This window comes from Mastigoproctus giganteus, chromosome 14 (genome assembly GCF_048544385.1).
Source record: "Mastigoproctus giganteus isolate SK-2022 chromosome 14, ASM4854438v1, whole genome shotgun sequence".
Classification (NCBI taxonomy): domain Eukaryota; kingdom Metazoa; phylum Arthropoda; class Arachnida; order Uropygi; family Thelyphonidae; genus Mastigoproctus; species Mastigoproctus giganteus.
Genome location: NC_143588.1, coordinates 122,971,701 through 122,998,215, shown reverse-complemented (window position 1 = coordinate 122,998,215; position 26,515 = coordinate 122,971,701). Strand labels below are relative to the sequence as shown.

Below are 26,515 nucleotides of genomic sequence, written 5' to 3'. Positions count from 1 at the left end.
CATGCACTTTTCTTCACTGCCACAAATCACATTAGTTCATCTGACATCCATTTTGGCCTAAACCTTGAACAGTATTTCTTAGTTGGTATAAAAAGCCAAGATTAATTCCTTGAATGCTTCCCATTTAGAATTTGCTGTTGGTAACATCATTAGTTCGTCCCCAGTATAGAATTTAAAAACTATCTGACAACACTGAAGTCACCTTTACGAAAGCAAAACTCTTCCCTGATGGTAGTTACATCTTTGAGTAAATCCAGTATTAGTACACTGTGATCACTGTAACCTAGTGGTTCCTGTATTTACAGATTCTTTATGCGTGAATAACTGCTTATAATCAGATCAAGAGTATTACTCCCAATGGTTGTCTCTTGAATATGCTGTTATCGGAAACAGTCATCCTTGTCAATCAATTCAACTCTGTTGAGAGAGAGATTGTGCAAGGCTCATGGGATAGTTTTTTTCTCAGCCTGTTCTGTGCTTTTTAACAGTAGAGACTGCTGCTAATGTGATGGAATACACTTAAATAGAAAGGGTGCAACAATATTTGCTGATGCTATTGAGTCAGTTTGGTGGGTCAGAAAACTGCTAATTTAGGGGGATGAACTAACTGATTGCTTAATATTAGCATTAGCAGAGGCATTTGATGCAAGAAAGCAAGCTTATGCAGCATCAGCCAAAAAAAAAAAAAAAAAACACACTTCCACTTCACCCCTCTGTTCGTTCAAAATACCTGTCCAGTTGAGCCTTAAACTTATTTAGGCTATCAACCTCCACCACAAGGGATGGAGTCTGTTCCACCAACCAACCACCCGCTGGCTAAAGGCAAATTTCCGCACGTCTATCCTACATCTGTCTTTCCTCAATTTGAATTTATGCCCTCTCAGGTGATTTTTCTGAGCTAGAGGAAGAATCCCATCAGCATTGAGCATGCTTAAACCATTCAAGGCTTTATATACCTCTATCAGATCACCTCGCTGGTGCCTAGTCTCCAGACACTGTAATTTGCAAAACTTAAGCCTTTCTTCGTAAGAGCACCCCTTTGTTCCATTCACTAATCTTGTTGCCCTTCTCTGTACTCGTTCCAGCAGCTCTACATCCTTCTTGAAATGAGGCCTCCAGACCTGTATACAGTACTCTAGGTGTGGCCTGACCATTGCCTTATACAATGGAATAATCACCTCCTTATCCCTGCTGGAAAAATTCCTGTATATCATTGACAATACTCCATGAGCTACTCTTGCAGCCCGTCTGCACTGCTCAGAGAACTTCATATCTGCCTGCACAACCACCCCCAAGTCCCTTTCATTCTCTACCACTGTCAGTGTAGTACCACAGAGTTGATAAGTTGCTCTGGGGTTGCTGTTTCCCATGTGTAGTACTTTACATTTGTCAATGTTAAACTTCATTTGCCACCTCTGAGCCCATCTGCTCAACCTTTCCAGATCCTGTTGCAGCAGCATAGTGTCAGTAGTGTCCTTGACAACCCTGCCAACCTTTGTATCATCTGCAAACTTGGACATTAAGCTTGATATACCATCATCAATATCATTTATAAATACAGAAAACAATAATGGACCCAACACTGAGCCCTGAGGGACTCCACTAATAACATTAGTCCACGATGAGCAGTGTCCATTGATTACCACTCTCTGTCTTCTCCCGCTCAACCACCCCTTTATCCATAGCAGCAATTTGCCTCCAATGTCACACTGCTCCAATTTGTGTAGCAGTCTTCCATGTGCAACAGTATCAAAAGCCTTTCTAAGATCCAAGTATATAATATCAAAGTTATTCCCTGCATCCAGTTCTTTTGTGACTGCATCATAGTATCCAATCAAGTTGGTCAGGCAAGACTTCCCCTTAACAAAACCATGCTGTGTCTGAGCTATAACTGAAGTCTTGTCTAAATGATCCTGCATTGCTTCTTTAACCAGTGCCTCCATTAATTTTCCTGGAACAGAAGTTAAGCTCACAGGTCTATAATTACTTGTGTCAGTTTGATCCTCCTTTGTGAATTGGGGTCACATTTGCACATTTCCAGTCTATGGGTACCTCCCCTGAGTCCAAGGAAGCTCTCATAATTATAGCTAAGGGTTTGCTTACTTCCTTTGCTGCCTCCTTTAATATAACTGGATAGATCCCATCCACCCCGGGTGCCTTTCTTGTGTTTATCTTCAACAGTTTCTCCTCCACTTTACTCCCAGTTATTTCAAGATTCTGTAGCTTACTACTAGAGTTGAATACACCTCTGGCATTCCCCTTGCTGAATAACTCCTCATGTGTGAATGTCGATGCAAAATATTCATTTAGTTTGTTAGCTACCTGAGCAGGATCATCAACAGTTGACCCATCAATATCAAGTGGACCAATCTGATTCATCCCCTTCCTTCTAGAGTTTACATAAGTAAAGAACTCTTTGCTGTTTTTCTTTGCATCCCTTGCCAAGGATTTCTCGTAATCTGCCTTCGCCTGCCTAACCTCCTTTGTAACTTGGTTGCATATCAACTTGTATCTATCATAGGCTTCTGTGTCGTGTTAATTTGTAAGTATCCCATGCATTTTTCTTCTCTGCCATATGCCTCATTAGTTCATCTGACATCCATTTTGGCCTAAACCTTGAACAATATTTCTTAGTTGGTATGTAAAGCCTAGTAGCTTCCAAGATAAGTTCTTTGAATGCTTCCCATTTTGAATTTGCTGTTGGTAACATCGTCAGTTGGTCCCACTGTATAGAATTTAAATACTGTCTCAGTCCATCGTAGTCGCCTTTACGGAAGCAATAACCCTTCCCTTGACCCCTAATGGTAGTTACCTCTTTGAGTAAATCCCACTTCAGCACACTGATCACTGCTGATAATCAAATCAAGAGTATTACTCCCTCTAGTTGCCTCCCGAACATGCTGATGTAGAAAACAAAGACACAAAAGGTGATATTGTTGTAGACGTTGGCACCAATGATGTTAAGAGTAGGAGAATGGCAGAATTACTTAACAAGTACAAGTCAACGGTGAAAAAAGGCCGGAAAGTAGGGTTGAATTTGAAGGTGTCTTTAATTCTGCCCAGACGTGATAGGAGGAAGTATATGATGAGAGCCTTGTCAATCAATTTGGCCCTGGAAAGATTGTGCAAGGCTCGTAGGGTAGAATTTTTCTCAGCCTCTTATGTGCTTGTTAACAGAAGAGACTGCTTCTGCAAGGATGAGATACACTTAAATAGAAACGGAGCAAGAATATTTGCTGATGTTATTGAGGCAGTGTTAGGTGGGCCAGAAAACTGCTAATTTGGGGGGGGGGATACACAGACTAATAGTTTACAGTAGCTGCTGGCAAAGGTGAAAGTGATTCTTGCACTGCTTCTATTGGAATGAGCAGCATCCTGGAAAACAAGTTTTTTGGAATTTCAGAGACTCCTAGGAGTCATCACAGAACAAGTAAATACATGGGCTGTGTTAGAGTAGCTAAGCATATGAACTGATGCATGTGTACCCCAATGCCAAGAGTTTAGTAAATAAATTTGATAAATTTGAGGTGCTGGTCAAAATATCAAAGGCAGATATTGTTGGGATATTAGAGACATGGTATCACACAGATATAAGGAAAGTGAAATTGAATTAGTGGAGTGCAATGTGTACCGGAACGATAGATAGGATAGGAGGGGTTACATTGTTAGTTAAGAAACACAAATTCTAGAGAAGTGCATCAGGTTGACATGGGTGGGCAATGCAATGTTTGGTGTGATATAAAGCACTGGAAAAGCGAAATTGAGAGTAGAGGTGTGTTATAGGCCTAATGACTCTGATGACTATAATGAAGAAGTCTACAGAGAAATAGTGGGTTAGTAAATCAGAGTATCTTATAATGGGGGATTTTAATTTCCCAGATATTGACTGGGAGTTCTGGATTGGTCACTCGCACACTAGCAAGGCCTTTTTGGATTTATTGCATGATTGTTTTCCACAGCAGCATGTTCGAGAGGCAACCAGAGGGAGTAATACTCTTGATCTGATTATCAGCATTGATCCTTCATGCATTAAGAATCTGCAGATAAAAGAACCACTAGGTGGCAGTGATCGTGTGTTTGTGTCGGATTTACTCAAAGTTGTTACTACCTTCAGGGGTAAAGGGATGGATTTTTGCTTTCATAAAGGTGACGATGGTTTGAGACAGTTTTTAAAGCCTATACAGTGGGACCAACTGATAATTTTACCAACAGAAAATTCTAAATAGTTAGCATTCATGGAAGTAATCTTGGAAGCTACTAGGCTTTTTGTCCTAATTAAGATACTATTCAAGGTTTAGGCCTAAATGGATATCAGATGACTCTTGGCAGAGAAGTAAAATGCATGGGATACATGTAAATTAATGTGTGACATGGAAGCCTATGATAGATATAAGCTGGTTTGTAACCAAGTCACAAAGGAAGTATGGCTGGCAAAGGCAGATTACGAGAAATCTTTGGCAAAGGATGCAAAGAAAAACAGCAAGGACTTTACTTATGTAAACTCTGGAAGGAAGGGGATGAATGAGATTGGTCCACTTGATATTGATGTTTCGGCTGTTGTGGCTGACAAACTGAATGAATATTTTGCATCTACCATTCACACATGAGGAGTTATTCATTGAGAGGAATGCCATAAGTTTATCAAACTCTGGGATAAACTAAATTAATTTGTAACTGAGAGCAAAGTGAAGGAGAAATTGTTCAAGTTAAACATAAGAAAGGCAGCTGGAGTGGATGGGATCTATCTAGTTAATTGAAGGAGGCAACAAAGGAAGTAAGCAAACCCTTAGCCATAATTATGAGCTTCCTTGGACTTGGGGGGGGTTCCCATGGACTGGTGATGTGCAAATGTGACCCTAATTCACAAAGGGGTATCAAAGGGTGACAAGTAATTAGAGACCTGTTAGTTTAACTCCTTCCAGGGAAATTAATGGAGGCACTTGTTAAAGAAGCACTACAGGATCATCTAGACAAGACTGCAGTTATAGTTCCAACACAGCATTTGTTAATGGAAGTCTTGTCTGACCAATTTGATTGGATACTACAATGAATTCACAAAGGAACTGTATGCAAAAAATAATTTTAATATCATATACTTGGATTTCAAGTAAGCTTTTTAATACTGTTGCACATGGAAAACTACTGAACAAGTTGGAGCAGTATGGCCTTAAGGGCAAGTTGCTGCAATGGATAAAAGGATGGTTAAGTAGAAGTCAGTGTTGTGATCAATGGACACTGCTCTTCGTGAACTGATGTTATTGGTGGAGTCCCTCAGGGGCCCTTGTTGTTTTCTGTATTTATCAGTGATATTGATGAAGGTATATCAGGCTTAATGTCCAAGTTTGCAGATGATACTAAGGTTTGCAGGTTGTTAATGGCACTAATGACAATATGCTTCTGCAATGGAATCTGGAGAAGTTTAACAGATGGGCTTGAGAGGTGGCAACTGAAATTTAGCATCGGTAAATGTAAACTACTACATATGGGTACAGTAATGTATCAACTTTGTGGTACTACACTCAGGGTGGTAGATAATGAAAAAGACGGGGAATTGTACAGTCATATATGAAGTTTTCTGAGCAGTACAGATGGTCTGCGAGAGTAGCTCATGGTGTGTTTTCAATGGTATGCAGGAATTTTTCTAGCAGGGATAAGGAGGTGATTATCCCTTTATATAAGAATGCACATTGAATAATGTATACAGATCTGAGGTCTCATTTTGGTAAGGATGTAGAGATGTTAGAATGACCATAGAGAAGGCAACAAGATTGGTGAATGGAAGAAAGGGGTGGTTTTACAAAAAAGACAAGTTCTGCAAATTGCAGTGTCTGGAGACAGCACCTGCCAAGGGATCTGATTGATGGTATTCTTCCTCTTGCCCAGATTAGTTGCCTGATGGGGATATGGATTCAAATTGAGGAAAGGCAGTTGTAAAGTAGATGTGTCGAAATTTGCCTTTGGCCATTGGGTTGTTGATTGCTGGAACAAACTTCCATCTGTCGTAAACAATGACAGCTTAAATAATTTCAAAGCAGAAATAGACAAACATTTGGAGTTAATGGATGGGTGAAATGAGGTGTTTTTTTTTTTTTTTTGCTGATGCCATATAAGCTTGCTTTCTTGCATCAGATGCCTCTGCTGATGCTAATAAATCTACAAGTCTTGTTGGTTTGCATGTGCGACCATTCCACAAGTTCCAATCAATATCTAGGAAGTTAACCCCCCCCCCACACACACACACAATTAAATTCCTTTCCAGTTGCTTATTTTGTTCCAAATTGAATGAGTAATGCATAGTCTACCAATGTGAACTGGGTGCACTCCTTACATTTTATGTTTCTTAACTAACAGCGTAACACCCCCCCCTCCTCCCTTTCTGTCCTGTATATCCTTTCTGTACACATTGTACACCCCAAATTCCAATTCTGTCTTTGATGTCTTAACCAGCACTTCATATTCATTAAATTTATTTACTATACTCCTAGCATTGGTGTACATTCAAGTATATATATGCACTTGTTCTTGCTCTTAGTTACCCTAACACAGCCCATGTTTTTACTCTTTCCATGATGACTCCCAGTTGTCCTTGGCATCCCCAGCACGTTGCGCTCCAGGCTGCTGCTCATTCCAGTAGAAGCTGTGCAAGAATGACTTTTACCTTTACCTGTAGCTTCTGTTACTCTGTGAATCTCCCAGCTAGCAGTTTTTTCCGGTGCCTCCGTAGCCAGGTGGGCAGAAGCAGCAGTGCATAGCACACGCTTCTTGATTAGACCAGGGTTCGAGCCCGTGACCACCAAATACGGAGGATGTGGAAAGGTCAGGGAAATGACCAACGCCATATCCCCGGAGCAATATGGCCTTAGTTGCTGATGCTTCAAATCCACCTAACACTGCTTTGATAGGATCAACAAATATTCTTGCACCCTTTCCATCCCTTAAATTCTATGAAATAAACAATTTTGATATTGTTTGCCTTACATTGTGATTTTATGCTGGTAACCGGAAATTGGTTTTCCAAGGTTTTCTTTAAGACATAAATTTCATTGAATTCTTTTAATTTTGGGAACAATTGCCTTATTTAAAATTTATATCTTGAAATCTTTCTCAGAGATTAACAAATCAAAAGAATGGACCAATTACATTTACCTATATTTGGTCAAGCTCTTGTACAACTTACAGTCCAGCATAAAAGCAGTCTTTGCCTGCTACACAAAAAAAAAAAGAAAAGAAAAAAGAAAGTAATTTCCACATGTTGGTTACGTTGTTAATTAAGGCTCTGATTGTCTCTAACTATATTCATCATCATTAACTGGCTAAATGGAAATCTTGACCTGCCCAGATAGTACTGAACAGTTAGTGCAAAGAGTTATGTCAACGCTGCTTTGCTGCTGCCCCAACCATGGCAAGTCATGTGTATCTCTTGAGTCCAGAGGGAGTGAGGTCTGCTGACATTAATGGCTGGAAAATCCAATGTCTCCATCCTATTCTGTTGATTCTACTAGTGCCAGAACCAGTGTAAGGATAGGCATGATCCCAATCCTGAGGAACTGTGATGTAGAAAATAAGGTTTTCTGCAGATGGAGATGGATTTATAACCAGCATGTGGTAATTTCTCTCTGTTTTGATGCTTGATTTACAGATTTACCAAAGCATGCAAATGTATTCAGTTTACTCCTTCCATCTGTCAAGCCTCCAATGAAGAGCCGACCGGGCTAGCCGAGTGGGTAAAGTACCTACCCGGCAACCCAAAGGTCGCGGGTTCGATTCCCGCCTCGGGCTTGGATCAAAGTACTGCAAAAACCTTGGGAGGTGCAATATGGCCACAGAAGCCGATGCGCCAATAACTACCAAATCAAAAATCAAAAAATCCAATGAAGATTTCAAGAAGAAAAAATCACAAAATAATGTAGTTACGTGTTATATTACTTCCTTAAAGTTAATAAATCCGTCGTGATTTCAAGTTACCTAAAGAAAATATGCTTTTAACTTCTGCATCAGAAATAAACATTTTTATCTAGGCACAATAATTCAAGATAACCAATAAATGGTAACTTATAAACAAAATTATTTATTATCCTCATGTCTGATCTACCTTCAGCAATAAAGTCAGCAGGAAAATTTTCATCAAATAAACTTCTGTTTTCAAAAGGGCTGTGCATATGGCATACTTCCAATTTCAAACCATCAATCAAACACTTTAGGTTCTTGATGAAGTTCACCTTTCTCCATATGGGATGGAATTTTCAATTTATCTACCACTTCTCTGTGGTATTCATTTGTTAAACAATTAATTATTCTAATTCTTTAACAAATCCAACACACACACACACACACTCCTGAATCATTTAGTGGTAGATTTGTAAGAATTTTGGAATGCAATTTAAAATTATCATTAGTAGAGGCACATGATGTGAGAAAGCAAGCTTATACAGCATCGGCCAGAAAAAAAAACCCGCTTCCCATTTCACTGATCCATTCATTCCAAGTATTTGTCTAGTTCTGCCTTGAATTTATTTAAGCTATCTACTTCCACAACAACAGATGGAAGGTTGTTCCAGCAATCAACTATCTGCTGGCTGAAGTCGAATTTCCCCGCATCTATTCTACAACTGTCTTTTCTCAGTTTGAATCTGTGTCCCCTCAGGTTTGTAATCTGAGCAAGGGGAATATTCCATCAGCATTGAGCCTACTCAATCCACTCAAGGCCTTATACACCTCAATCAGATCACCTTGTAAGTGCCTAGTCTCCAGACACTGCAATTTGCAGAACTTAAGCCTTTCTTGGTATGAGCACCCCTTTGTTCCCCTCACCAATCTGGTTGCCCTTCTCCGTACTCATTCTAGCAACCCCACATCCTTCCTAAAATGAGGCTTTCAGACCTGCATGCATAATCAAGGTGTGGCCTGACTATTGCCTTATACAAGGGGGTAATCGCCTCCTTATCCCTTCTCGCAAAATTCTTGCATATCATTGACAAGACCTCATGACTAACTCTGGCCGCCTGTCTGCACTGCTCAGAAATGACCTTGAAAAACATAAATCATTTGGCGAAGCAGATTGGCCTGACATAACATAAAGGGAAGTCAATAGAGAGCGAGAGAGAAAATTCTTATTATTTTAAAACATTTTATAGTCTAACAGGAAAGCATTAGAAGTAGAATGCCCTTTTGTGGGTCTTTTTTTTTTTTTTTCATGTTTCATCGATGGTATTTTGATGGTTTGCTAGTTAACTTTTTTCCTTTTAACAATAAATAGTGTGCTGAAAACCTGCTTGATGTTGGAAAATAATTTTTTTTTTTTTTTTAAATTATTATTTTAAACAACCATATCTTGAATATTTATAAGTGTGAATGTAGTGTTAACATAATAATAATATTAATCATTAATGAGATTTGTCATTAAAACAGTATACTGATGCCATGTTGAACACACAAATCACATTGTTTCAGCAAGGAAAGTGAATAATGATAAGTTAAAAAAAAAAAAAAAAAAATTAAATTACGGAACATGTAAATGCAATGATAAATAGCTAAACACCTAGTTGCATAAACAGTTCCTAGAATTAGTGTCTAGTCATCATTTATCAAAATGGAAAATCAAGAGGAAACAGAATTATATCATGGCTTGTTCCTTCTTGGTACTACAAAAAAAAAAAAAAAAAAAAAAAAAAAAAAAAGCAAGCGCATCAAAAGTGTTTTAAACTGTAGTGCTATATACATTAAAAAATGCATGCCACTTCATAGTGTCAGAAGAAAATAATATTAAAAGCATGAAGCACTATAAGCACATGTAATAACAGGATTTTACTGTATATGCATACATACCTCAGAAAATCTTAAAAAGACACGGAAGATTTCCCATGCATTTTATAACCTGAAAAAGGTCATACAGTTACTTTTTGGTATTATACAAAGGTATGGTTTTTTTCTCCCCATTTTGAGTGACAGGGAAAAAGTACATTATAATGAGATATTTTCAAACAAATAAGCATAAGAAAAATGTGCAGTGCATATATGAAAATAGATGTGGACACTGATCATTAAAGTGAAGATGATACTGTCAGTGCTTTTTCTGTTTAAAAAAAAATGTTCTGGAATGTACATCCACAGTCCTCCATTTATCTGATAATTTGAACTAGTACCTGTTATTCTTCTAATGTTAGTCTGACAGTGCATATGGTTGTACTAACCTAGAAAAAAAAAAACTTTTAGCGACTATATAATTTAAGAATTGTAATTTTGTAATAAACAGGTTTCGTTAAGTTATAATTTTAGAAAAATTAATTTTTTTTTATATTTTTAATGTAAAATATATATTATTAAAAAATAATTTCTTTGTTTAACTTCTTATTTTTACACTCCATGTAGTTTGTACTAACTATAGAAAAAAAATTTCAGTGAACAAATCTATTTCAAGTGGCATATGAAATTGGTCCACTTTATATTGATGTTTTGGCTGTTGTGGCTGACGAACTGAATGAGTATTTTGCATCTACCATTCACACATGAGGAGTTATTCAAGGAGGGGAATGCCAGAAGTTTATCAAACCCTAGCATGAAACTAAATTATTTTGTAACTGAGAGCAAAGTGAAGGAGAAATTGTTCAAGTTAAACATAAGAAAGGCAACAAAGGAAGTAAGCAAACCCTTAGCTGTAATTATGAGAGCTTCCTTGGACTCTGGGTGGGGGGGGGGGGTCCCCATGGACTGGCGATGTGCAAATGTGACCCTAATTCACAAAAGGGTATGAAAGGGTGACAAGTAATTAGAGACCTGTTAGTTTAACTTCTGTTCCAGGGAAATTAATGGATATCGTCCATTTATTTTGCCACTTATCTGTCACACGCACACCGCAGTCTTTGATAACTCACATTAGATCATATTGGTGTTAAATTATGTTGCTTTGTGTATTTAAAAAAAAAATTCTTGTTTGTATCTAGCATGACCACCAGCTCAGAGGAGTTTACAATAAATTATCAATAAAAACATTAATCATGTTTAGCAGTCATGGGCTTGAACCCTGATTCACTCAAAGAACACGTGCTACTGTACCCTCACTCCTGACCACTCGGCTCTTAGAAGTTCTCAGTTTTTTCCTATTTTTGTTGGAACCTTATTGCTGTCAACTATTTTGCATATTTTCTAGAATATATTTTTTAGAATCTTCAGATTAATTTGCTTCTTACTACTATTTCTAAGTAAGTTCATTTGCAAGTGTTTAAAAGTATATATACTCTGCTTGATTTTGACATCTGAATGGCATGTAACAGTAATTAATAATTTTGTGTTAAAATAGAAAAAAGGTTAAAAACATAACTGAGTTGAAGCAGAAATTGAACATTGTTCACAGGTTTGTAGCCAGCGGATGTTATTTCTCCATACAGCTAACTTTGGTGAGGTGTTCCTTAAAATTTAAAAAAATAATAAAAGACAAAAAAAAAAGCAGCATCATTTAGAAGTGCACACAGTGTTACTTCCATGGATGCTGCCACCAAGAAATGTTAATCCGAACAAGAAGCAAAGTTATGGAAACTTTTAGTCATCTGGATTGAAGATAGGAATCAACAGTGTATGCCCATTATTAGTGTGAGGATAATTATGAACAAGTGTGTGTGTGTGTGTGTGTGTGTGTGTAAAGCAAGAATTTGGTGAGGTGTGGATGAGGAAGCAATTAATTGCTAGTCATGGATAATTTCACTGCTCTAAGTGCAAAAAAAGTTCCTGTTATGAGGAACTTTACTATGAGAATGAAAAGCAAATAACACAACCAAAAATTAGTTCATTTCTTTAAAAGAATGAGGCCACATTATTTGAGATCTTGTGCAAATAAAGTGATGACTTCTTTGTTTATTTATAGCTTACATTACATGAAGTTTGTACTGCGGAGGAAAAACTCGATAACATGAATATCAAACTTATCACTTTATTAAAAGTGATAAATGTGATCTTAAAGAACATCTGCATGTAAATAAAGTATTTTAATCTTTGGAACATATCATTCATGCTATGCATGTCATGTTCAAATCAATACATATGGAGTTTGATGGGCCCCATTGTTTGCCACAGTTCTAGGAATATAGCTATGACAAATGAGGGCTTCCTCTATTTTCTGATTGTTGTTTTACTTTTATAATGCATACAGTAGCAATAGCAAAAAAAAAAAAAAGACGACGACAATTGATATCTGCATTATAAGCTACAAAATTATAACATATAATACAGCGATTCGCAAAGTGTGCACTGCAGCACCCCAGGGTGCCACGGAATATTTTGAATTTTCAAGGGAAACCATCGACACTCAACATCTGTCACACATCCTGCGAAGTACTTAACATTACTTATTAAGTTGTTTGGACTGAACTACGTAATAAATGGAAATGTTAGATATTTCTTTTGGCCTAGGGGTGCTGTGAAAAAATTAGTGAGACACTAAGTGCACTGTGAACTGAGAAAGTTTGGAAACTTCTGATATGATAAGTTGATGCCGAATGATTTATATACTTTCTTTTATTTTTATAGTTAAACTGCTGCAGTTAAGAATATAGTTGTTTATACTTATAGGGAAAAAAATCAGTAAGAAATTGTGTGCAAAATCAGCCTGCATAATCACTTAAGTTAATGCAAACCCAAAATCCAATACAAAAATGATATTTTAATTTTATAATGGGTATAATGTGTTGATCAAGGAAAGAAATTTTACACGGAGCATTTATATGAAGATTTTTTTTTTTAAATGGGAATTTTTAAAATTTTATTTTTATATAAATTTTCTAAATTTATACATTTGATGTAATAATTGATAACTTTAAATACATTGAGCACATTTTCTCCATTAATTCTGCCATTTCTTATATTTTCTCCTTTGCAGACAGTAGTTGTGTATATACTTTAATTGTGTTGTATTATATCATATTATTTATGTCTGAATTTGATTTGTTACAAATTATACTTCTTAAAATTAAGAAATACTGTCTTTCAACTTTAGCAATATCCGGAAGACCCTGCAGATTTTAAGCCACTTACAGCTGAAGAGTAAGTGTTTATATGTATTGTATAATTTATTTGTAAATTGAATTAAGTAAAACACAAAAATGGAAGGTGGAATTCACATATTTCAGATTCAGAAAGGTTTCAGACATTTTAATGAAAAGTAATAAATGTTTAATATTTAGGTCAGTCTTTACTAAAAAGGCCTCTGTGGTCAAGAAATCTATCCATAATCGATGCCGCCAACTCTGACCAATTATAACTTTATAAACATAAACAAAATCGACTGTAAAGTGTAATATAATTTAAAATACAAAAAATTATATGAATCCATATCAAATCATATAAAAACTATGCATTAAACCCATACTACTGTAAAACTGAAGTTTTCGGCAGATGCTGACGAAAGCTTCAGTTTTACATAGTAGTGCTGCATCAACAATTCATTATAAAGCACTAAGCCTTCCCAGCAGGTCAGTCTTTATTTATAAGCTAAAACCGTAGCGGTGTTCTTAGCTGTTTTTGTCAATACTTCCTATTTATCTACCAACTCTCCAGATTTACAGCTGTGACTGTTTTGACACAGTTTTCATCTTACCATCCCGACATAGTTTTCCTCCATTCTTTTTGCAAAAAAAAAATAATAATAATTATAATAAAAAGCAAAAAAATTTAAGAGCTTTTCCTATTCAAGGCTTTATACACCTCAATCAGATCACCTCGCAGGTGCCTAGTCTCCAGACACTATAATTTGCAAATCTTAAGCCTTTCTTCGTAACAGCAACCCTTTGTTCCATTCACTAATCTTGTTGCCCTTCTCTATACTCATTCCAACAGCTCTACATCCTTCTTAAAATGAGGCCTCCAGACCTGTATACAGTACTCAAGGTGTTTCCTGACCATTGCCTCATACAAGAGGATAATCACCTCCTTATCCCTTCTCGCAAAATTCCTGTATATCATTGACAAGACCCCATGACCTACTCTGGCAGCCTGTCTTGCACTGTTCAGAGAGCTTCATATCTGACTGCACAATTACACCCAGGTATTTTTCATTCTCCACCTCCCTGAGTGAAGAACCACATGATTGCTACGTTTCTGTTGGGTTACTGCTACCCATATACAGTACTTTGAATTTGTCGTTAAACTTCAGTTGTCACTTGTCAGCCCATCTGCCTAAATTTTCCAGATCCTGTTGCAATAGCATACTGTCATTAACAACCCTGCTGACCTTCTTATCATCTGCAAACTTGGACATTAAGCCTAATATATCATCATCAATATCATTAATAAATGCAGAAAACAATCGACCCAGCACTGAACCCTGGGGGACTCCAGTAATAACATTAGTCCACGAAGAGCAGTGTCCATTGATTACCACTCTGTCTTCTCCCACGCAATCATCCCTTTATCCATAGTGGCAGTTTGCCTGCAGTGCCACACTGCTCCAATTTGTGCAGCAGTCTTCCATGCGCAACAGTATCAAAAGCCTTTATAACATCCAAATATATGATATCAAAATTATTCTTTGCATCCAGTTCCTTTGTGACCACATAATAGTAGTATCCAATCAAATTGGTCAGACAAGACTTGCCCATAACAAACCCATGCTGGGTCCGAGGTATAACTGAAGTCGTGTCTAGATGACCCTGCAGTGCTTCTTTAACCAGTGCCTCCATTAATTTCTCTGGAAATTAATGGAGGCACTTCCTTTGCTTTAAAATAACTGGATAGATCCCATGCTTTTTTTTGGAATGATACGGCATACCGGCACCTTTATTAACAGTGACTTCTAACATTTGGATGCAGTGCACTTCGAAATTTGTAATATTCCGTAAATATTTTCACTTGTTTACCTAATATTCAAATAAGCTTAAAATTATTTAAGTAAATTTGCATTTTTTACTGTCTATTGTTAAAATATTTCTATATAAAACTGTATAACCATTTTTATCATTCTAAATTACTCAGTTGGACCTCTGTTTAACGAAGTCCTTTTATAGCAAATTATTTTGACTTCCCCTTGGCAGTTGCATTTAAAATACTTTCCGTTGAGCGAAAAAAATTTTCATATAGTGAATGGATTAGGAGCGAATTACCTTGGTACGCACTGTTCACCTTTCTTGTCTTTAGGCAATTAATCCTGCTACATGAATTAAGAGAGCTAAAGCATTCTACAACTTGGTACCTGGTAAAACCTATCTGACCACCTATCCCACATACGGAGTCGTGCTAGTCAAGAGTGAGCAGATCAAGGTGTATTCCCAATGGGCTCTAGTCCACCTTCTACTGCAGTTGATGTCCAACCTTTTCCCGTACAGTGGCCATATTCAAAAAAAATTCAAAGTTAGATTTCTTTAATGTGTTAAATTTTCCATATCTTGTTGCGTGTAAAAGTAAAATTGAAAATATTCGAAAATTTTATTAAATACAATACACAATTACATTTACTGAACAAAACATTTAATGAATTTTTTTGATAATTAACAAAATTTAAAATTCTGTTTTAGTTCACTTTCCTCGCGAGCCAGAGGTTCACCAACCTCTGGCTCGCGAGCTGCATGCATCCCTTTTAACAAGTAACTTCGGTTCTTTAACTTTACAGTTCACATGAAACACAATTTGAAATGGGGTTAAAAGGACTTAAAAATCAAGGACATGTGGAGTGCAAGACTAAAATGCCTTAAAACCGAAATTGAGGATTTGAAGAGGCAAAAGGCTGCCCTTGCAATTCTAGACAAATGGACGGCAGTAGATGAGTTTAAAATGCAAACCAATTTGTGTTCACTGCGTTGTGTAGCTTACCGGACCCATATATAAATTTGAAAATATTTGCGTTTGGACTTCTTTAAATTTTTTTTTTGATGTATTCCTGCAAGCAAATATTTTTGAACATGAATTATATTAAAAATAAATCAAGAAACCGTCGTCTGAACAATGCGAGCATGTTTAATTACAACATATTGGCATGATGTTGAGAGACTCGCTCAAGAAGTTCATCAGCAAAAGTCATATCAATTTGTACCTAATTGGGTGTTTGTTACGTTTTTTTTTTTTTTTTTCAGTATTAATAAATATTTCAAAAAATATATATTTTTTTGTAATAAACACCTTCCCATTCTATTCTATTTCTTTAAAAAAATTTGCTCCCCCCCCCCCCTCCGACTCCTCCCAGCTTGAGCTGTGGTGTGGCTCTTCGGATTCGCTCTCTCTCTCTCTCTTTTTTTTTTTTTTTTTTAATTAGATGAAAAATAGCTATTCACTCAACAAAGGTTGCCGACACCCTGGCACAGGGTGTCTGATGAAAACTAAATAAAAATTAAATTTTGGAATATTCTACAAAAACTTTATGAAATTATTTTTACTTATGTTATTATGTTTTAGCATTAGCATTAGTAGAGGCATTTGATGCAAGAAAGCAAGCTTATGCAGCATCAGCCAAAAAAAAATAATAATAATAATAATAATAATAAATAAATAAATAAAAAATCACCACTTTCACTTCACCACTCTGTTCGTTTGAAATACCTGTCCAGCTCAGCCTTAAACTTATTTAGGCTATCAACTACGTACGTTGGCATTCGAGGTGAGCGGACGCGCTTAGACAGGGCTCCTCAGTTAAGTGGTTTACTTTTGGATAGTGCTTTTAAATATTTGATTTATTTAAATATTGTTGGATTATTTTGTTATAGGTTTTCCTGTAACTGTTTGATTTTAATAATATTATAGATATAATTTTTTAAAGTTACTTTCATTGATATTTATTTAATTTTATAATGGTTGTTACGAGATCTGCCTTAAACACGTCACAGGGTATCGTGACTCACACGGAAATAGCAGATGGCGATTTACGGGTGAGTCATGATTTAATCCGTTGTGGAACCTGTGGAATGTTTTCCAAGGTCGACCTGGTGACTAATCCTACCTCACCTGGGGATTCTTTTCTTTGTGATCGATGTAAGGAGTGCACCAATCTTAAATTACAATTTGGTGCACTGAGGGAACAATTTGAGTCCCTGAAAAAACGAGTGCTTGCCCTCGAAAATAATGCTTCTGGGAGCTCGTCAGGGACTCAAAACTCCAGCAATCTACCAAGGGATGCACACCCGATTCGAGCCTCAAAACAGAAAAACCAAGTGCAAACTACCCTGGTTAGAAAGGACATTGTTTTATTAGGAGACTCCATTGTCAGGGAAACGGGGAATATTTTTTGTAATAAAGATAGGTGGAGCAGAACCAGGGTATGTCTGCCGGGAGCAACTATTGATGATGTCACCAACAGACTGTCAGATTTTAAAGGGGGTAAAGAAAATATTATTATTCATGTGGGGACAAACGATATTAAACGTACACGATCTGACGATTTGTTGGAAAAATACAGGACCATGCTGAGGAAATGTCGCGAGCTAGGCCATAATGTCTATGTGTCTGCAATTCTGCCCAGACACGATAGGAGGGATTATATGTTAAGAGCCTTGTGGATTAACTCAAGACTTGAAGGAATCTGCAAGGCTTTAGGGGGTAAATTTCTATCAGCATGGCCCACACTTGTAGGTAGAAGGAATTTGTTTTGTAGAGACGGGATACACTTAAACAAAGGTGGTGCAAACGTTTTTGCCAGTGTTATTGAGGATACCTTAAAGGCTCAGGGAAACTGCTAGTTAGGGGGGATGTGGGTAATACTGACACGCGTTTATCTAATAATATTGGTCAATGTAACTCTTGCACATACCTTAAGAGTTCTTATCTGTTACCCCAACTGGACGTATTATCTAGATGTTCTGGGGGCAAAGACGTTTCACGTGAGCAGGTAGCTAATATCAGGGAAGAGAGCCTAAATAACTTCAAGGGTTGTGTTAGGGTTGTTAAATATACAAGAACAGTAAATCTTAATTGTTTATACAGTAACGTTAGAAGTGTCGTCAATAAAATGAGCGAATTCGAACTGCTGGTTAAAACAAGTAACGCGGACATAATAGGGCTTACGGAGACGTGGTGCCATCCGGAAATTGGGGATGATGAGTTTCAGTACGGCTTGTATAATGTATTTAGGAAGGATAGAGTAGATAGAAGGGGTGGTGGGGTAATGCTTCTTATCAGAAGCAGCCTGAGTGCGACGATAGCTTTCCCAGATTCAGACATTTCACATGCTAGTATAGAGTCTGTATGGTGTGAGATAGTTGGAAACAAAGGTATAATGCGAGTAGGCGTAATCTACAGACCAGGTGATTGTGAAGACTATGACAAAAGCCTCTACATGCAAATGGAATGGGCAAGTAAGCGTCAATGCCTTATTATGGGTGATTTCAATTTGCCTCTAATTGATTGGAGTAAATGGGAAGGAAACTCGACATGCGGAACAAAATTTTTAAATCAACTAGATGACTGTTATTTGTATCAACATGTCAGGGAAAGTACTAGAGAAAAGAATATCCTAGACCTCATCATCACACATGAATCAGATGACATAACAGGGCTGACAGTAGAGGAACCAGTAGCAGGAAGTGATCACGGAGTTCTACGGTGGATGATGACGAGAGAGGTAGCAGAAGTAAAAGGCAAAGGAATGGGTTTTAATTTCAGAAAAGGAAATTACGATGCCTTAAGGTACTACATGGCCTCTATTAACTGGGTAGATATCGCGCAGAGAATGAATACAATTGAACTGTGGTACGCTTTTAAAACATTAATCACAGATGCCTTGAATGCGTATATACCATTAAAAAAATACTCCACGAGAAGGGTTCCAAGTTGGATGAATAGTGAAGTTGCCACATTACTTGAGCAGAAAAAGGTGGCATGGAAACGTTACAGAGCAATAAAAAGTACTGAAGCCTATAACAGCTACAAGGTGGTGTGTAATAGAGCCACAGAAAAGGTTCGACAGGCAAAGGCAGTTTATGAGAAATCACTAGCAAACAGAGCAAAGAGGGGGGATAAGGAATTCTTCACATATATAAATGCCAAGAAGAGCAGGACAAACCAGATCGGACCTTTACGTAAGGGAAAGGGGATAGTAATAAATACACCAGCTGCCGTTGCAGATGAACTCAACAGTTATTTTGCATCGATATTTACAAATGAAAAGCCTTTTGTGGCAATGGGAAATTGTGGGAGCAAAGTTAAAAAATATGTAATTAATGATATTGAAATTTCGCAAGATTATTTAATGAAAAAACTTTCAAGCCTACAGACTAGTAAGGCTCCTGGAATTGATGGAATATACCCTATAATCTTGAGAGAGGCGGCAAGCGAGTGCATTGAACCACTGAGGCTGGTTATGCGAGCATCACTAGACTCTGGGGAGATTCCCTTGGATTGGAAAAGTGCAAATGTATCTCCCATACATAAGGGTGGCTCTAAAAGTGAAGTGGGAAATTATCGACCTGTCAGTCTGACTTCAGTAGTAGGGAAAATCATGGAGGCATTGATCAAGGGTGGAATTCAGGATCATTTGGATCGAATTGAAATTCTCAAGGATACTCAGCATGGTTTTGTAAAGGGAAAATCATGTTTAACAAATCTGGTTCGCTATTTCGAAAGGGTCACTCACGAGCTGGATTTAGGGAATAATTTCGACATTGTTTATTTAGATTTCAGCAAAGCTTTTGACTCAGTCCCACATGAGCGGTTGCTTTATAAGCTGGAACAGGTCGGAATCACTGGGAAAATCCTTAGATGGATAGAAGGATGGCTTCAGGGCAGGAGGCAGAGGGTTGTGATAAATGGCTATTCCTCAGATTGGGTTGATGTAAGAAGTGGGGTTCCCCAAGGATCAGTATTAGGACCACTGTTGTTTTTAATTTTCATAAACGACATTGATGAAGGGATAGAGGGCGTGATGTCTAAATTTGCAGATGATGTTAAAATTGGTAGAGTAGTTAATGATCACTGTCAAGCTGAGCTTCTTCAGAGAGACCTAGATAGACTTCAAGAATGGTCAGAAAAATGGCAGCTGTGCTTTAATCCAACAAAGTGTAAGGTATTACACCTGGGAAACAGTAATCCCAAAATAACTTATTCACTTGGTGGAGTTCAACTAAACCCAGTACTGGAGGAAAGGGACTTGGGTGTTACGATACGGTCAGACATGAAATTCTCTGAGCATTGTAAACAGGTTGCAAGGAAGGCCCATGGTGTCCTATCGATGATCTATCGAACTTTTGCAAGTAGAGATAGGGACGTGATAATCCCATTATATAAGGCCTATGTTAGACCACACTTGGAATACTGTGTTCAAGTATGGAGACCGCACCTAAAGAAAGACATCGAGCTTCTTGAAAGGGTGCAAAGAAGGGTAACTCGCCTGGTGAGATCGGCAAAAGGGCGTCCTTATGAAGAAAGACTTCGAATATGTGGGTTGCAGACTTTGGAAACTAGACACCTTAGAGGAGATTTGATTGAGGTGTTTAAGGCTCTGAGAGGCATCAGTAAACTGAATGAGGACAAAATTTTCAAGATTATAAATGATGCTAGAACTAGGGGACATAAATTCAAGTTACGCGGGGAAATGTTTAGATTGGACTGCAGGAAGTTTTATTTTAGCCAGCGAGTTATAAATTACTGGAATAAGTTGCCTTCATGGGTGGTAGAGGCCGACAGTTTGGGGAAATTCAAAGGTCATCTGGATAGTACTTTCGGGTAAGGGAAGCGCATAGGATGATAGGATTAATTTCCTTTTTATTTAATTTTTAATTTCATTTTATTATTTTTATTTCTTTATTAATTATTATTATTTATTTATTTAATTTTTGTTTTTATCATTGTTTTGTTCGGATTTTTTTTTTTTTTTTTTTTTTGGCTGGTGCAGCATAAGCCATAGGCTTTCTTGCACCATACGGCCGTTACTAATACTAATACTAATACTAACTTCTACGACAAGGGATGGAAGTCTATTCCAACCAACCAACCACCCGCTGGCTAAAGGCAAATTTCCTCACGTCTATTCTACATCTGTCTTTTCTCAATTTGAATTTATGCCCTCTCAGTTGATTATTCGGAGCAAGAGGAAGAATCCCATCAGCATTGAGCATGCTCAAACCATTCAAGGCTTTATACACCTCTATCAGATCACCTCGCTGGTGCCTAGTCCTCAGACACTGTAATTTGCAAAACTTAACACTTTCTTCGTAAGAGCACCCCTTTGTTCCATTCACTAATCTTGTTGCCCTTCTCTGTACTCGTTCCAGCATCTCTACATCCCTCTTGAAATGAGGCCTCCAGACCTGTATACAGTACTCTAGGTGTGGCCTGACCATTGCCTTATACAAGGGAATAATCACCTCCTTATCCCTGCTAGAAAAATTCCTATATATCATCGACAATACACCATGAGCTACTCTTGCAGCCCGTCTGCACTGCTCAGAAAACTTCATTTCTGCCTGCACAACCACCCCCCAGGTCCCTTTCATTCTCTACCACTGTCAGTGTAGTACCACAGAGTTTATACGTTGCTCTGGGGTTGCTGTTTCCCATATGCAGTACTTTACATTTGTCAATGTTAAACTTCATTTGCCACCTCTCAGCCCATCTGCTCAACCTTTCCAGATCCTGTTGCAGTAGCATAGTGTCAGTAGTGTCCTTGACAATTCTACCAACCTTCGTATCGTCTGCAAACTTGGACATTAAGCTTGATATACCATCATCAATATCATTTATGAATACAGAAAACAATAATGGACCCAACACTGAGCCCTGAGGGACTCCACTAATAACATTAGTCCACGATGAGCAGTGTCCATTGATTACCACTCTGTCTTCTCCCCCTCAACCACCCCTTTATCCATAGCAGCAATTTGCTTCCTATGCCACACTGCTCCAATTTGTGCAGCAGTCTTCCACGTGCAACAGTATCAAAAGCCTTTCTAAGATCCAAGTATATAATATCAAAGTTATTCCCTGCATCCAGTTCTTTTGTGACTGCATCATAGTATCCAATCAAATTGGTCAGGCAAGACTTCCCCTTAACAAAACCATGCTGTGTCTGAGCTATAACTGAAGTATTGTCTAGATGATCCTGCAGTGCTTCTTTAACCAGTGCCTCCATTAATTTTCCCGGAACAGAAGTTAAACTAACTGGTCTATAATTACTTGTGTCGCCCTTTGATCCTCCTTTGCGAATTGGGGTCACATTTGCACATCTCCAGTCCATGGGTACTTCCCCTGAGTCCAAGGAAGCTCTCATAATTATGGCTAAGGGTTTGCTTACTTCCTTTGCTGCCTCCTTTAATATAACTGGATAGATCCCATCCACCCCAGGTGCCTTTCTTGTATTTATCTTCAACAATTTCTCCTCCACTTTACTCTCAGTTATTACAAGATTCTCTAGCTTTCTGCCGGAGTTGAATACACCTCTGGCATTCCCCTCACTGAATAACTCCTCATGTGTGATTGTCGATGCAAAATATTCATTGTTTGTTAGCTACCTGAGCAGGATCATCAACAGTTGACCCATCGATATCAAGTGGACCAATCTTATTCATTCCCTTCCTTCTAGAGTTTACGTAAGTAAAGAACTTTTTGCCGTTTTTGTTTGCATCCGTTGCCAAAGATTTCTCGTAATCTGCCTTTGCCTGCCTAACCTCCTTTGTAACTTGGTTACAGATCAACTTGTATCTATCATAGGCTTCTGTGTCACGTGCTAATTTGTATGTATCCCATGCATTTTTCTTCTCTGCCATATGTCTCATTAGTTCATCTGACATCCACTTAGGCCTAAACCTTGAACAATATTTCTTAGTTCGTTTTATTTATTTTACTCACATTTTACTCATTTTTTTTATATACTTGAATAACAAATTATGCTTAAACTGTTAATATACTTAATTGTTGTTCCTATTCTAAAAACATTACTACTAAATTAACAATATCAGAAAAAGAATTTTTCGAGTACTTTTCATATCCTTTTAATTTTCAAATTTTCCTGATAGCACTGCTGCTACCCATGTACAGTACTTTGAGTTTTTCAATGTTAAACTTCAGTTGCCACTTGTCAGCCCATCTGCCTAAATTTTTCAGATCCTGTTGCAATAGCATACTGTCAATAACAACACTGCTGACCTTCATATCGTCTGCAAACTTGGACATTAAGCCTGATATACAATTATAATGGACCCAACACTGAACCCTGGGGGACTTCACTAGTAACATTACTCCACAAAGAGCTGTGTCCATTGATTACCACTCTGTCTTCTCCCACTCAATCATCCCTTTATCCATAGCAGCAGTTTGCCTACAGTGCCACACTGTTCCAATTTGTGCAGCAGCCTTCCATGTGCAACAATATCAAAAACCATTTTAAGATCCAAATATATGATATCAAAATTATTCTTTGCATCCAGTTCCTTTGTGACCACATCATAGTAGCCAATCAAATTGGTCAGACAAGACTTGCCCTTAACAAACCAATGCTGTGTCCGAGCTATAACTGAAGTCTTGTCTAAATGATCCTGCATTGCATCTTTAACTAATGCCTCCATTAATTTCCCTGGAAATTAATGCAGGCACTGGTTAAAGAAGTTAAACTAACAGGCTTGTAATTACTTAATACCCTTTGATCCTTTGTGAATTGGGGTCACATTTGCACATCTCCAGTCCATGGGTACCTCCCACCCCCAAGTCCAAGGAAGCTCTCATAATTATGGCTAAGGGTTTGCTTACATCCTTTGCTGCCTCAATAACTGAATAGATCTCATCCACCCCAGTTGCCATTCTTAAGTTTATCTTCAACAATTTCTCCTCCACTTTGCTCTTGGTTATTACAAAATCATCTAGCTCACTGCCAGAGTTTAATTCACCTCTGGCATTCCCCTCTCTGAATAACTCATGTGTGAATGTAGATGGAAATTACTCATTTAGTTGGTTAGCTATGTGAGCAGGATCAACAGTTTAACCATCGATATCAAGTGGACCAATCTGATTTCCCCTTCCTAGAGTTTACATAAGTAAAGAATTTTTTTCTGTTTTTCTTTGCATCCTCTGCCAAAGATTTCTCATAATCTGCATTTGCCTACCTAAGCTATTTTGTGACTTAGTTACAGACTAGTTTATATCCATCATAGGCTTCCGTGTCATCTGTTAATTTATATGTATCCCATTCATTTTTCTTCTCTGCCACATGTCTCATTGATACATCTGACATCCATTTAGGCCTAAGCTTCAACAATATTCCTTAGTTTGTATGAAAAGCCTAGTAGCTTCTAAGATTAATTCTTTGAATGCATCCCATTTTAAATTTGCTGTTGGTAACATCATCATCAGTTGGTCCCACCATATGGAATTTTAATAATGTCTCAGACCACTGTAGTCACCTTTACGAAAGCAAAAACCCTTCCCTTTACCCCTGATGGTAGTTACCTCTTTGAGTAAATCCCACTTCAGCACACTGTGATCACTGCCAACTAGTGATTCCTTTATCTGTAGATTCTTAATGCATGAAGAATCACTACTGATAATCACATCAAGAGTATTTCTCCCTCTAGTTGCCTCCCGAACATGCTGCTGTAGAAATCAATCATCCAATAAATCCACAAAAGCCTTGCTAGTGTTTGAGTGACCAACCCACAAATTCCAGTCAATATCTGGGAAATTAAAATCCCCCATTATAAAATACTCTGATTTACCCACTCTATTTCTCTGTAAAGTTGTTTATTATACTCATCAGAGTCATTAGGCCTATAAAACTCCTATTCTCAATTTTGCTTTCCCAGTGCTTATGTCACACCAAACTTACTGGAATCTGTACTTCCTTGGAAGACTTTTGATGTGGAGCCAGCAAAAAAAAAATCTGGCTCCTTGGCTTTAACTTGGTCAGTCATAATCACGAGGTTGGCACATATGTTATGCGCTTTGATGTTTCATGGTGTAATGTCATTTCCCTGTTCTTTTTGTTTATTATTAATTTTTTTTATTTATTTCTTTATTTATTTATTATTTGTCTAAACCATTGAGTGGTTTTCGAATAATGCACATTTTATTTTTTCGTAAATGTCAAATGTGTGGAAGCCCTCTACATTGAACAAAGTATTTGAATACTTTTCTGAAGATGATAAATAATATATTTGCACATGCCAAATAAATGACACTGATGGTAAGATTTTGACTTGTGGAGCAAAAATTAGTAAAACTTTGACCAATAAAATCAGTTTCAACATATGCCCAACATACAAGCAAGTACCTTCATCAACTGGTGAAAGGTATTCTGGAAAATTTTGAAATAGGAAAAGAGCATGTATTGGGCATTGTGACTGGTAATGCCTCCAACACCTCAAGAACTATTGCGAAGTTAAATAAAGACCGACCAAGAAAGAGTTTTGTTTGTTTGTTTGGTTTTTAGGAGCATTAGCAACTAAGGCCATATTACTCCGTTTTTTTTTGCGGTGGTCATTCCCTGACCTTTCCGCATCCTCCGTATTTGGTGTGACGGGCTCGAACCCCGGTCTAATCAAAAAGCGTGTGCTACACACTGCTGCTCCTTCACACCTGGCTACAGAGGCGCCTACCAACCAAGAAAGAGAGGTGATTCAGTAACAGATAGTGAAAGAGATGAATCACGTGGTAAGACTCCAGAAATTAGAGCCTTATGACGACGTAGAAGCAGAACTGGATTTAAACGACATCCTGGATGAAATTTCAAGCCTCTCGGGAGTCCAACACATGCGTTGTGGTGTTCATACTTTACAGCTGGCAATCCGTGATGCCTTAGGAAATAAGCATGCAATTGCTCTTGTAAGGTGAGACAGGTTGTACTAGCTGCTACAAAGCCAAAAATAGAAACAATTGCTGGAAAAACAGCAATTTTGGATCAGGCTACTAGGTTAGGTAGCACATATATGATGAGGACCACTTACTGGAACAAATTTGTGGCATGGACTGGGACTAGGAAGCAGCTTTCCTGGTGATCGCTGCTTCTTGGTAGCTAAATGGCCAGAAACAACATGCAAGCACGCCACAAACACAGTACTACACTCATTTCTGGCCATTGTACAGAGTTTTGTATATCATCACAGAGAACTATGGCTGAGATGAACTAACGTTTAGAGGCCACCTTACATAAGACAAAACACATGTCCACATATCCTTATTGACATTGCCAACCCTGAACTAACACTAACAGAAGTACTGTGGGACCAGGTGCAGAAATTTAAAAACTTGTTTTACCAACCACATGCTACTACAAAGAAAATTCTTGGTAGTAGTATGTGGAAAGAAAGAACTTTCTTTCCTCCTCCCTCTGTTTTCTCCCTTCCACTTTAAATAGTTTATTTCCCATAAATAGTTTATAAACAAACAACCATTTATTCCTTGGAATTAATTTTTTTTTTTGCCCCATCAGCATTCCCAATAAGGTTATCAGGGAGAGTTCTGTTAAAGTCTTGTTCAAAAATAAATTGAACATAAAGGAGAAACTGTTAACATGTTGGAGAACTGGTTGCTCACAACCTGCCAGAATAGCAACAAACACATCTAAAATGCAAAATGGGGATGGGGTAAAGTGGTCATAATTAAACATGGAGGAGATTCCTTAGCC

The 26,515-nt window shown here is 37.7% G+C and overlaps 1 protein-coding gene across 4 annotated transcripts in view; it reads left to right on the top strand.

Annotated features, from left to right (window-relative positions):
- Positions 1-26,515, top strand: part of LOC150075706 (CCR4-NOT transcription complex subunit 4-like) — a 494,519-nt gene that overhangs the window by 108,249 nt on the left and 359,755 nt on the right. For all 4 annotated transcript variants that reach the window (XM_090388673.1, XM_090388675.1, XM_090388674.1 and 1 more), the window contains exon 5: positions 12,986-13,032. In XM_090388673.1, coding sequence (XP_090244799.1) covers positions 12,986-13,032 — 47 coding nt within the window. The remainder of the gene's footprint in view (positions 1-12,985; positions 13,033-26,515) is intronic.